Genomic DNA, 12,966 nt, shown 5'->3' on the forward strand with positions numbered 1-12,966 from the left:
AAAAGAAGATTTCAATCAAGAATTCAATTAATAATTTTGGGTATTTATTGATGAATAGTTTTATTATTAAAAATTTACTTGATACAAATTAATTGAAAAATTAGAATATTAATTGTATCTATTATTAATTGTACATTAATAATTTTAAAAGTTATTTGTATAAATAGCTCAAAATTCTTTCTGCGTCATCATTCAAGTGATTGGTTGCTCTTTTTCTCCTGCCGAGAAAGAGCGTTTGCCCTCCAGTTGGGGAAGCGAAATTTTGAAACAGCAACTGGAATTATTGTCGAGGAATTATATTATTTAGGTATTTGAATTTATTTTCTTTTTTTATTATTTTCATTTAATTACCATTATTAATCGAACGAGGTAAACGGCGAAAGTTAGAAATGAAATTGCCATTAGTGCTCCTTCCAATGAGGGGAAACCCAAAGAATCTTCATCGTGATGATGCTCGTCGAACCTTCGAACGCGAGAATTTTTTTTTACTTTCGTATAAGGTACAATCGACGCCGCTAATCTTGTTTCTGTTAATATTCAGAGAAGAGATAAAAAATTAATTATGGATATGTCAAAATTAAATTCAAATCTAAAGTAAATTACAATTTTCAATAGCAGGCTTCGCACTCATCTACTAAAACCTACTATTTACTAATTTTTTTACGTTATGCTACTATTTGGGTATTTTTTTATAATTTCAGCTACTAAAAGCTACTATTTCTGTTTTCGTTTTGAGAATTTCCACTACTTTAAATTTGCTAATACTAGAAAGCAAAAGACTATTCTCAATAATTATAATCAAATTCTTTAAAACGATTCAATTATTTTCAAAGGAATTCAATTAATTTAGAATATCATTTTCATAAAAATTTCGAAAAAATCAAAAATTTAACAAAATTTTTATACAATTCTTCACAATAATTCAATTACTTTTACTAATAATAACATTTTTCATAGAAATTCAATTTTTACATTCTTTAAAAAAATTTTTGATAAAATTCTAAGAAAGAATTCAATTATTTTCATAAAAAATAATAAAACTTATCGAAGAATTTCAATTATTTTTAATACTATTTTTAATTAATTACTCGAAAAATTAAATTATTTTCACAAATAAAATTTTTCGCAACTTAATTCAATTATTTTCATAAATAATAAAATTCTTCTCACGAATTCAATTATTTTTGAAAATTCTAATAAAATTCTTAACTATTCAATTATTTTCATAAATAATAAAATTCATCGCAGGATTTCAACTATTTTTAATACAATTTTACAGGAATTGCTCAAAAAATGTAATTACTCTTAAAAATTTTAATTTCAATTCCTCGTAAAAATTTAATAAAATTGTTGGAAAGAAATCAATTATTTTAAATACAATTTTAATTAAATTTTTTTGAAATAATTTATTATTCTTTTTATTTTAATAAAATTCTTTGTAAAATTCAATTATTTTTCATAAATAACAATATTCATTACAAGAATTCAATTAATTTTAAAAGTAATAAATTTTTTCTTGGAAATTCAATTATTTAAAAAAGTTCTAATAAAATCGTTCGCAAGAATTCAATTATTTAAAATAAAATTGTCATAATATTTATTATATTTCAAAAAAAATTATTATTTAAAACAATTTGTATATGATTTGTATGTACAATTCTATTACATATTTTTAAAAAATATGAATATTTTTTAAAGAAATTTAATTCTTTTTAAACATTTTAATAAAATTTTTCACAACTTAATTCAATTATTTTCATAAATAATAAAATTCTCCTCAGGAATACAATTATTTTTAAAAATTGTAATAAAATTCTTTGCAAAAATTTAATTATTTTTATAAATAATAAAATTCATTTCAGGATTTCAATTATTTTTAATACAATTTTACAAAATTCTTCCCAAGAATTGAATTATTTACATAAATAATTCGCTAATAAAATTCTTTACAAAATTTAATTATTTTCAAAAAGATTTAGTAAAATGACACACATACATTCAACTATTTTTAAAAATTTTAATAGAATTTCTTGTAAAATTTAATTATTTTTAAAAACTTTTTCCAATTTAATGATTTTCAATATCTACTATTTTCATAAAATTCCCTAACAGAATTCAATTATTTAAAAAAATTTTTGTAAAAATCTTCATAAGAATTCAATTATTTTCATGAATAATAAAAATTTCTCAGGAATTCTATTATTTAAATTAGAATTTGAATAAAATTAGTCGAAAAAAATCAATTATTTAAAAAATTTTTTTTATAAATATTTAAATTCTTCAATGAATAATAAAATTCGTTGCAGGAATTCAATTTATTAGCAGGATAAGAAATAAATAAATAATATTTTTGATGAAAATTAGGAAAAAGTCAGGAAAATAAAATATAGAATGGAATTTTTGTCAGTTTTGTGAAGTGTCTAAAACTAGTTTTTTTGGTTGTTAATCTTAATTTTTTGATAGCTACTTTTTTTTAGATTGAAAGCTACTTTTTTAAAATTAATTATCGACTGCGAAGTCTGCAATAGTAATATTTTTGACTCACCAATTTCGGATAGAAGAACCTTTTCAAAATTTCTTAGAAACTTTATTTTCCCCTTAAGACTATGAGGCTGTGTTTTCAAAATCAAATGCACATTTTTAAAAAGTGTCACTGGTAAATAATACAAAAAGCGTTTACTAGATTCATTTTTTGTTTCATTAAAAAAATTCTCCTCTTCCTGTGAATTTTTGCAAACATTTGAAACCGTTTTTGATTCATCAGACGAACATGTTTGATAAACTTCCTCTTTTTCGAATTTATTTCTTCTGTTTAATTGTTCCTTCTAAAAGAAAAAAAATTCTATTTAAATAATGAAATAAAGAAGAATAATTATAGTAAAAAATAAGAAGTATTATAGTAAAAGAAATAGTAAAAAGTAAATAATAAAAAGAATTCTATTTTCAAGTACAAAAAAAGGACTTAATTCAAAAAATATATTTCTTACAGGTGCGTCATCTCGATTTTTTTCAATATTTTTATTCCCATCGATCGATGTAGTATTTTTTGATTTTTTAACGGATTCCGTCGTCAGATCAATAGGTAAAACTGTCGTTGTTGTTGTTGTTGTTGTACATAAAGTGTCATTTAAAATTAAATTCTGTAATCCTTGATGATAAATTATTTTTTCAGAATTTTTATGAAATTTATCAACTCTTTGATAATTTAATTGAATCAAAGAAGGAGGAGAAGGAGGAGGAGGAGGTCGAGTGATAATTTCACTTTCATTGCGTGGCGAATGAAAAAATCTATCTAATTGAATCGATGTTCTATACACTTTTTCACTATTTGAAAATTGCGGTAATTCAACCCACTCGGATTTTATTATTTTCTGTTCAATCAAAGAACATAAGTAAATAGTGAGAAATTTGTAAAATTTCATAATGAAATTTTATTCAAAATTCTATAATAACATTTTCTTTTTTTGCTATTAATATTAAACGAATGAAATGAATTTTTTTTCAGTTTTTACACACAAGAAACTATAATGAACTTTAGTTTAAAACTAACACACTTTGAAAAATTACAAAGAACAGTTCAGAGACCATAACTGAGCTATTATTTCAAGTAGAGAGAAGAGACATGAGGGGACAATTTCCGTTTGGAATAATTAACACGAAAGGTAAGATTTTTCAAACTGTTCCAAATATTTTTATTTTTAGCAAAAAAAAAAAAAAAAAAAGTGTTAAAATTGTTCTTTAATTAATAAATTTATTTAAATGGACAATTTAAATACTTTAGAAATTGATTAAATTTATACTGAAAAAAGTTCATTATTAGAAATTCAACGGAAATTAGTATTTTAGTTGAATTATTGTAATGCAAATTAATGAAATATTTGGAAAATTTACACTCGTGGAGAATAATGTTCGTATAAAAAAAACATTGGATGTATAAATTCCACAATCAATGTCTCGGTCTATCGCGATCTCTTCTTCTTCCTCCACCTCGATCATTTTCTCGTTCCCTTCGATGACGATCCTTCTCCCTTTCTTTCTCCTTAATTGTTGTACTTTGTATTTTTGGCGATCGACTCCTCTTCCTCTGTCGTCTGTCTCTGTCCCTCTCCTTACTCCTCGATCTTTGCCTCTCTCGATCCGATCTCTTCTCCGTTCTTGAATATCTTTTATCCCTGTCTTTATTGCGATCACGATCACGATCGTACTCATCGTTCCTCTTACGACTATCGACTCTCATTGTCGGTAAATCCTCTTCCTCTTCGGAAGATGACGATTCAATTGCTTCGTCCATATCGTCTTCGAGAGCCGATACTTTACCTTCTGAAAAAAGAGAAAAAAAAAGAAAATTAAATAAAACATATTCAAAATTATTAAAATACTAGCAAATTCCATTTCTTATTATTTTGCAAATTAAAAAACTTTATATTTTCAAGAATAAACATTAATTTTTGAATGATTACAGATTTAAAAAAATTTACTTAAGTACATAATATTAAATATTCTTGTTTATTATTATTCAAAAATAAAAAAAAAATTAGTCGAAAGAATACCTACAATTAATTTTAAAAATATTATTTACATTCAATTATTTTCAACAATTCTGACAAAAAATTCTTCGAGACGATTCAATTATTTTTATAAATTTGTAAAATTCTTGTCAAGAATTCAATTATCTTCGCAAATAATAAAATTTTAATGAGAAATTCAATTATTTTCAATACAGTTTTAGTAAAATTTCTAGGAAAAAAATCAATTATATTCAAGATAATTATAATAAAATTTCTCTAATAGGTTAAATTATTTTAAAAATTGTAATATTTTCCAGATTTTCAATTAAAATTACTTTAAAAAATTACATTATTTTTAGGAAATTTAATGAAATTCTTCAAACAAAAAATTTCATTACAAAAACTCTAATAAAATTGTTTAAAAAAATTTCATTTTCTATGAATAATTTTAATATAAATTTAACAGGAAAATCATTAATTACATTAATAAATCATTAATTAATTTATTTAACACTATTATTTTAAAAACTTAAAAGAAAATCTTTATAAAATTCAATTACTTTCAAAAATTTCAGGAAAAATTATTAAAAAAAAAACTATTACTTTCAAGAAAATTGAAATAAATTCTTCAAAACAATTCAATTATTTTAAAGAATTTTAATAAAAATCTTGTCAAGAATTAAATTATTGAAAAAAATGCTGATAAAATTCTTGAAATGAATTCAATTATTTTCAAATTTTTTGATAAATACTTTACAAGAATTCAATGATTTTCAATATACCAAAAACTTAATTATTCCTAAAAATAATTGAATTCTTGAATAGAATTGCATTAAAACTTTTTTAAATAATTGAATCTCTGCGAAAAAATTTACAATTTGTACGAAAGGGCATTTATTTTTTGTAAGCCCGTTTACTACTTAAATAAATAAATAAATAAATTTCTTCAAATAATTGAATTATTGCGAAATTTGAAAAAAGTGAATTTTTTAGAAGTATTTTATTAAAATTGTATTTAAAATAATTGAATTCCTGTGAAAAATTTATTATTTATTGATATTAATAAATTCTTCCCAAGAATTTAAAAAAAATGTTTAAAAATTATTTAATTTTCCCTGGAATTAAATTAAAATTGTATTTAAAATAATTAAATTCCAGCGAAAATTTCATTATTTTTAAAAATAATTGAATTCTTGAATTGAATTTTTTTAAAAAATTTTTTAAATAATTGAACTCCTGTGAGAAATCTAATTTATTTTAAAATAATTGAATTTTCTCGGAGAATTTTTACAAGATTTTTAAAAATAATTGAAATTTTCGAAGAAATCAATTAAAATTGTATTGAAAATAAGTAAAATCCTGATAAGAATTTTATTGTTCATATAAAAATAATTGAATTTTTTACGAAGATTTTTATTATTTATAAATTGACTTTTTGCAAAGAATTTTATTACAATTTTTAAAAATAATTGAATTCTTTATAATTCAATTACTCTCAAAATTTTCAGTAAAAATCATTAAAAAAAACTGCACTATTTTCAAGAATATTGAAATAAATTCTTAAAAACAAATCAATTAGGATTTTAAAAATTTTCAATAAAAATCTGGCCAAGAATTAAATTATCTTCAATATAATTTTAATAACATTTTCTCGAAAGAATTCAATTATTGAAAAATATGATGATAAAACTGTTGAAATGAATTCAATTATTTTCAAATTTTTTTATAAATACTTTACAAGAATTCAATGATTTTCAGTACATCAAAAATTTAATTACTTTTGAAAATAATTGAATTCTTGAATAGAATTTTATTAAAACTTTTTTAAATAATTGAATCCCTGCGAAACAAATTTATTATTTCTACAAATAATTGAATTTTTGCAAAATTTTAAAAAGTAATTGAATTTTTGAGAAGAATTTTATTAAAATTGTATTTAAAATAATTTAATTTCTGTGAAAAATTTACTATTTAAAATTGGTATTATTGAATTCTTTCAAAGAATTTAAAAAAATGTTTTAAAAAAAATTTAATTTTCCCTGGAATTAAATTAAAATTGTATTTAAAATAATTGATTTCTTGAATTGAAATTTATTAAAACTTTTTTAAATAATTGAACTCCTGTGAAAAATTGAATTATTTCTTAAAATAATTAAATTCTTTATAAAATTCAATTGTTTTCGAATTTTTTTTATAAATACTTTACAAGAATTCAATGATTTTCAGTATATTAATTTAAAAACTTTAAACGGGTGATTCTCCTGAAAGGGACCACTTCACGTGTCTCCAACATGAGGTTCATTATTTAAATTAATTTTTCATTAATATTTTATCAAGTTTAAATTTAAAAAAAAATTTATTTATAATCTACGAAGATTTATCTATCTTTATATAATCTTCTATTGCTTATATTTAAAGTTCTTCCTATTTAAAAAACATATTTAATTTTGTCATCGAATTTTGGTTAAACAGAATGTATATTTTATAAATATATTTTAACGTATATAAATAATTTCAACATATTTATGATATATATCAAATTAAAGTTCAGAACATAACGATTATTTTTTACTTACATTTGTTTAAAATAAGATAAAAAAAGTTATTGAAATTATTAATTAAAATAGTATTATCAATGAGAGTAAAAATTAAATTCATCTCCGAAGCCTCGTTTTCTATATAACAACATCATATTTTTTAACGTTTTAAACATAATATGTAATCTATGTGAAAATATTTGATGTTAAAAACTAAAAATATTGTTAAAAAAATTGTAATATTTTTAAAATTAAAAAAAATGAGAATTTTTTCATTAAATTATGAATTCATCTCCGAAGCCTTTTTTTATATTTGATATGCGTTTTCTTTTGTTTTTGATTTTTAATCATTGTTTTGAAATATTTAACCCTCAAATTAAATTATTAATTTAATAAAAATAAAATATAAAAGCAAAAAGTGCAATAAATTGAAACATAACAATTTATTATTTAAAAAAAAATATTCCTACCGAGTTTTTTTTACAAAATAATTAATTTAAAAGTTATAATTAATTATACTTAACCTCTAGAACACATGATAATAAAATGTTCTTGGAGGTCTTATTTCTGAAAATTAATTTTGCGCAGCTTATATTTTTATCTTTAAATATTTTCTAAATTTAATTATGAAAAAAAAGTAACAAAAAAAGAATAATTTGATTTTTTGGAAATTCAACCAAAAAAGGGTCCCTTTCAGGAGAATCACCCAAACATTTAAAAAGAAAAATTAGTAAAAAAAGTTAGGAAACAAAAAAGCTAACAACAACTAACTTCAAACTGCAAACAGATTACTGGAATACAACGATTATTAAAACTTAGAGATTTGAATTCATTTAGACAGGTTTAATTTTATTTTCCGTGATTTTTCTTACCTAATTCGTTATTTTCCTCTAAGACGTGTCTTCTTTGTATTCTCGGTAAAATAACATCGCAGCTTCTTTCATCTCTGAGAAGTTCGTCAATGAGTTCATCCATATGAACAAGTTCAAATACTCCGTCTTTATTTTGACGTCTCAATTTTCTATTATCGTTGAATAATGGTTCCAAATATTTATAACAATCTAATGATGTTCCAGTTAAACGCATATAAAGTGCTCCCAATGCACGCACGTATTTAAATTCTTCATTCTTTATGAATTCGACAATAATATCTTTCTCCGGTTGTATTTGAAGCATTTTCAAAATTAAACATAGAAATGGAGTCGGTTTTGTATTTCCACCGTAAATTCCCCCGATGTATCTAAAACATAAAAAGTAGTTTGTTTGTTATTATAAAAATAATTGAATTCTTTCAAAAACAAATTTACTAAAATTATATTGAAAACAATGTAATTATTATAAAGAATTTCATTAAAAAATTTTAATATAATTTAAATCTTTCAAAGAATTTTATTAAAATTTTTAAGAATAGTTTATTTATTACTAGCTGTCGTACCCGTCTTCGACGGGTTGTAGTTTCTGATAATGCACTTAACAGTGTATCTACCAACCTAGAAAACCGGAAAATAGCCGGGAATTTGATTTGACAGGGAAAAAATAATAATTAGTTACTATTGTCTATTTCATTAGGAAAATAATACCATTTGAAACAGTGACCGACTTTTTATTATCAAATTAGTTATTTTTAACTAATTCAAATGCAGAAAACAATATTTCTCAATTTGTAGTACTTCAATCAATATAATGTATTAAAATAAATCTAAAATTTCCTCCAGTTTTTTGAGTTATAGTACAGTCTAATTCGAACTAATTGAATAGCAAGTAGATCCAGTTTTTCTTGGTTACATTAAATTCCCTGATATTTTACGTCTTTTCTGGTTGGTAAGCACCCTGTTAAATGTATTATTAAAAAAAACCCGTCCAGTAAACCAGGAAAAATTTGGACAAAGCCGGAAATTGTTTTAAACCAAAATAAACACCGTGTTTAACTTTTGTCTTTACATTGATCAAGATATCTCTAAAAGTTAAATCAGAGAGCCCACAAATACTATTGAATTAAGCTTCATAGCAATTGGTATCAATTATAATTTTTTCAATTTTTTGATATTCAAAACATTTTTATACTTACATCTTCGTTATAAGAAAGTATTTTTGAAAAATTATGCTAAAATGTGACTAAATAACATGTAATACTCAACTATAGAAAGTTTAGAAGCAATCCATGAAAAAATATAAAATTTAGAAATGATTTGTGTTAAATAAATTTATTTATTAGAGTCAAGTATTTATTTAATTAATCCAATTAAGATTTATTTGATTCAACTAAATAAAATTATTTAAACGAAATAAATTCTTATTAGATCGAAATAAAAACTTTTTAAATAAGATATTATTTTTCAAATAATTATAATTACTTGAATCATATAACTTTTTTTAGTGTAGCTATAGTAAACTAAAAGTTATTAATGTGAACGAACATTATCTATATTAATAAAATCAGATTACTATCTGTACATTGCTCCAAACTTGAAAATTTTTATATATTTTTTCGTTTTGAGACATTAGAATTCTAAAAATGTAAAAAAAATTTCTGTCTGTCTGTCTCTGTCTGTATGCAAAACTTTGTTCGCGCATCAATTGAAAACGGTTCAACCAATTAAAGTGAAATTTGGCAGTCTATTAGGTATTAAAGTAACTTACAATCATAGCCTTATCCGATTAAAAAATATTAACTTGAACAAAAGTTATGACATTTTTCCAAAAAATTCAAAAAAACAAAAAAATGCAAATTTTTTATCTTTTGTAAAATGAATGAAAAAACTATCCTTAGCTAACTTTTTCAGATAAATACAACCCATTTCTACGATAAAATTTTTAAAAAAGATGTATTTTGAAATTTTTTTTCGTTTTTTTAGATCAACTTTTTTCTAAGAAAATAGTGATTTTTAATCTTTAAGCAAGCTTTTCAGGAAAAGTTATTAAAGTTTTTTATTTAAAGATCAGTATGTAAAGTAAAAAATTTGCTACATTAAACAAAAATAATTAGCTAAATGCCATAAAAAAGAAGGAAAAATGTTGAATTTTAAGAAATTCGGTTTTTTGAATTTTTGATAATTTTCCATAATTTTAGATTTTTTACCGAAGGGTGGAGATAACAAATTAGGTAAAGTATTTTTTAAGAGCACAAAAATAATAAAGCTAAATGCTATAAAAAAGAAGGAAAAATGTTGAATTTTAAGAAATTCGGTTTTTTGAATTTTTGATAATTTTCCATAATTTTAGATTTTTTACCGAAGGGTGGAGACTATTGAATAAGTAAAGTATTTTTTAAGAGCACAAAAATAATAAAGCTAAATGCCATAAAAAGAAGGAAAAATGTTTAATTTTAAGAAATTCATTTTTTTGCATTTTTGCTATTTTTCCATAATTTTAGATTTTTTACCAAAGGGTGGAGATAACAAATTAGGTAAAGTATTTTTGAAGAGCCCAAAAATAATGAAGCCAAAAGCCATAAAAGAGAAGAAAAAATGTTGAATTTTAATAAATTCGGTTTTATGAATTTTTGCTAATTTTCCATAATTTTAGATTTTTTACCAAAGGGTGGAGACTATTAAATATAAGTAAAGTATTTTTGAAGAGTACAAAAATAATGAAGCTTAATGATATAAAAGAGAAGAAAAAAATGTTAAATTTTAAGAAATAATTATTAATTAATTAATTATTAATTAATATTAATTAACTAATTATTAATTATTAATTATTAATTATTAATTATTAATTATTAATTATTAATTAATTTATCCCGGGTATTTTTGATTTTCCGCAGATTGGTAGAAACATTGTTAAATGTATTGGTAGAAACTAAAACCCGTCGAAGACGGGTACGACATGACAGCTAGTGCTATATATTTTCAAAATTTTTAAAATTCAAAATTTATCTTTTGAAATAATTATTGTCATTAATTTTACTTAAATTTTATACAGGGTTAATTTTAGTATTTTTTATTACAATTTAGTCATCAGAATGAAATTTGAGTTTTTCATTTTTTGATCATTAATTAATAAAATATAATAGCAATTTTGAATTCTGTGCAACATACTGACAAAAGTCTCATATTAATTATATGGATATTGTTAATATTCTGACCTAATAGAATTTTTTTAAGAAAGTAAACTTATGATTTCAACAACAAATTTTTATTGTTGACCTAAGAAATACAACCGTATAAAAATTAATTACAAAAAAATTTCAATTTTTAAACTTTTTAATTTTTCAATATTTAAATCTAACACTTTTTATTTGTTATTCAAAATTTTATTATTCTGACGATTAAATCTTCATAAAAAACACTAAAATTAACCCTTTACCAAGTTTAAGTACAATTCACTAAAGTATATGAAAAAACTAAAAATTTCGAATTTTCGAATTTTTGAAAAAATGGCATAACTTTCGTCCATATTAATATTTTTTAATCTACTATCGCTAGGATTTTAAGTTAGGCTAATGCCTAAAAGACTGCCAAGTTTCACTTCAAACGATCGAACCGTTTTTCCGTGATACGCGGTCGAAAATTTGCGGACATACATACACACATACACACATACACACATACACACATATACACATACACACATAATTTTCTTAATAGTATTTTCGCATTCCTTAGAGTGTAAAAAGAAGGAATATAATAGAAATTTTGAATTCTATGCAATGTACAGACAAAAGTCTGATTTTATTAATAAGGATTAATGAAATTAATTATTTATGAAAATAAAAATCCCTCAAATCCCTTTTATTAAAATCCCTCAAAATAGTTGAATTTTCGGGAATAATTTTGTTATTTATCGACATAATTTAATTCTTCTAAAGAATTTAAAAAAACACTTTTTTTTAATAATTGCTTTTTCCGAGGAATTGAAATTAAATTTTTAAGAATAATTACATTTTTTTTATTAATTCCTGTAAAATTTCTATTAAAAATAATTGAAATCCTGCGATAAATTTGATTATTTATGCGAAATGAATTGAATAGTTGCTAAGAATTTTATTATTCATGAAAATAATTGCGAAAAATTTTATTAAAATGTTTAAAAAGAATTGAATTTCTGTGAAAAATTTTGTTATTTATGAAAATAATTGAATTATTGCAAAGAAATTTATAAAAAATTTGTAAATAGTTGAATTCCTGTGAAATTTTTATTATTTATGAAAATAATATATATAATGGTTGCTTAGAATTTTATCAAAATTTTTTTTAAAATAATTTAATTCTTTTGAAAAAATTTTATTAAAATAGTAGATATTGAAAATCATTGAATTGAGAAATTTTTTTGAAAATAATTGAAATTTTGCCAAGAATTTTATTTAAATTTTTTTTTAATTTTGGAGCAGAATTTCATTATGTTTAAAAATAATTGAAATTTTGACAAGAATTTAAAAAAATTATTGAACATAATTGAATTTCTCCGAAGAATTTTATTACTTTTGAAAATAATTGAATTTGTTGGAGTTTCTTTGAGTGCGCATATGAGTATTTTAGTATTTGAGGTTAGAAATCTTTGGAATTTAAAAAGATGGATAAATAACATTTTTATTACCTTAATTCCATAGCTTTATCGACTAGTAATTCTGCAGTAAGTGCAAAACATTCTTCCTTCCAGTATTTAGAATCATATATTCTCGATCTTATAATTTTTTCCACTAAATACTGAGGGTTTGTTCCTCGAATCGATTTTGCATCTTTAACAGTTCGGTTAGCCATTATAGAAGTAAATGAAATAAATCAAAGTCGGTGAGATTTCGAAGTAGTTTTCTTTTAATTTAATTTATTCATTTCATTTATATCTCAACTTCTTTTTTTATTATTTTCGTAATTGTATGAATTATTATAACCTCCAGATCTTGAAGACAACTTGTCAACAACTGGTCCCTTCAGGGATGGGTAGTGATAACATCAATATTAAGGTCAATACTCAATGCT

At 21.7% G+C, this 12,966-nt stretch overlaps 2 protein-coding genes and 1 long non-coding RNA gene across 3 annotated transcripts; 1 reads left to right on the forward strand and 2 right to left on the reverse strand.

The window, feature by feature from the left end:
- Positions 1–52: 52 nt before the first annotated feature.
- Positions 53–3,424, reverse strand: LOC122508026. Its single transcript, XM_043621097.1, has 4 exons — positions 2,988–3,424; positions 2,546–2,825; positions 352–527; positions 53–274 (listed from the first exon to the last, which is right to left on the reverse strand). Exons 1-4 carry the CDS (start codon positions 3,420–3,422, stop codon positions 152–154), a joined length of 1,014 nt encoding a protein of 337 aa, XP_043477032.1. The 5' UTR covers positions 3,423–3,424; the 3' UTR covers positions 53–151.
- LOC122508029 lies at positions 178–3,627 on the forward strand. Its single transcript, XR_006302186.1, has 4 exons — positions 178–307; positions 2,990–3,082; positions 3,173–3,340; positions 3,506–3,627. It is a non-coding gene; the product is annotated as an uncharacterized LOC122508029 (long non-coding RNA).
- Positions 3,408–12,927, reverse strand: LOC122508027 (pre-mRNA-splicing factor 38A). The gene is made up of 3 exons (XM_043621098.1): positions 12,584–12,927; positions 7,918–8,285; positions 3,408–4,320 (listed from the first exon to the last, which is right to left on the reverse strand). The coding sequence occupies exons 1-3, from the start codon at positions 12,745–12,747 to the stop codon at positions 3,947–3,949; spliced, it is 906 nt and encodes a 301-aa protein (XP_043477033.1). The 5' UTR covers positions 12,748–12,927; the 3' UTR covers positions 3,408–3,946.
- Between the last annotated feature and the right edge of the window lie 39 nt (positions 12,928–12,966).

This window comes from Leptopilina heterotoma, unplaced genomic scaffold, assembly GCF_015476425.1.
Source record: "Leptopilina heterotoma isolate Lh14 unplaced genomic scaffold, ASM1547642v1 Lhet_52, whole genome shotgun sequence".
NCBI classification, from domain to species: Eukaryota; Metazoa; Arthropoda; class Insecta; order Hymenoptera; family Figitidae; genus Leptopilina; species Leptopilina heterotoma.

Excerpts from the sequence above, each read along its gene's own strand:
- LOC122508027 (XM_043621098.1), bottom strand. The coding sequence starts at position 12,747 with ATGGCTAACCGAACTGTTAAAGATGCAAAATCGATTCGAGGAACAAAC. Across the intron at positions 8,286-12,583 it reads GATAAAGCTATGGAATTAAG|ATACATCGGGGGAATTTACG; the intron begins GTAATAAAAATG and ends TTTATGTTTTAG. Across the intron at positions 4,321-7,917 it reads AGAGGAAAATAACGAATTAG|AAGGTAAAGTATCGGCTCTC; the intron begins GTAAGAAAAATC and ends CTCTTTTTTCAG.
- LOC122508026 (XM_043621097.1), bottom strand. The coding sequence starts at position 3,422 with ATGAAATTTTACAAATTTCTCACTATTTACTTATGTTCTTTGATTGAA. Across the intron at positions 528-2,545 it reads GGTTCTTCTATCCGAAATTG|AAACAAGATTAGCGGCGTCG; the intron begins GTGAGTCAAAAA and ends GAATATTAACAG. Across the intron at positions 275-351 it reads ACCTCGTTCGATTAATAATG|TTGCTGTTTCAAAATTTCGC; the intron begins GTAATTAAATGA and ends CAATAATTCCAG.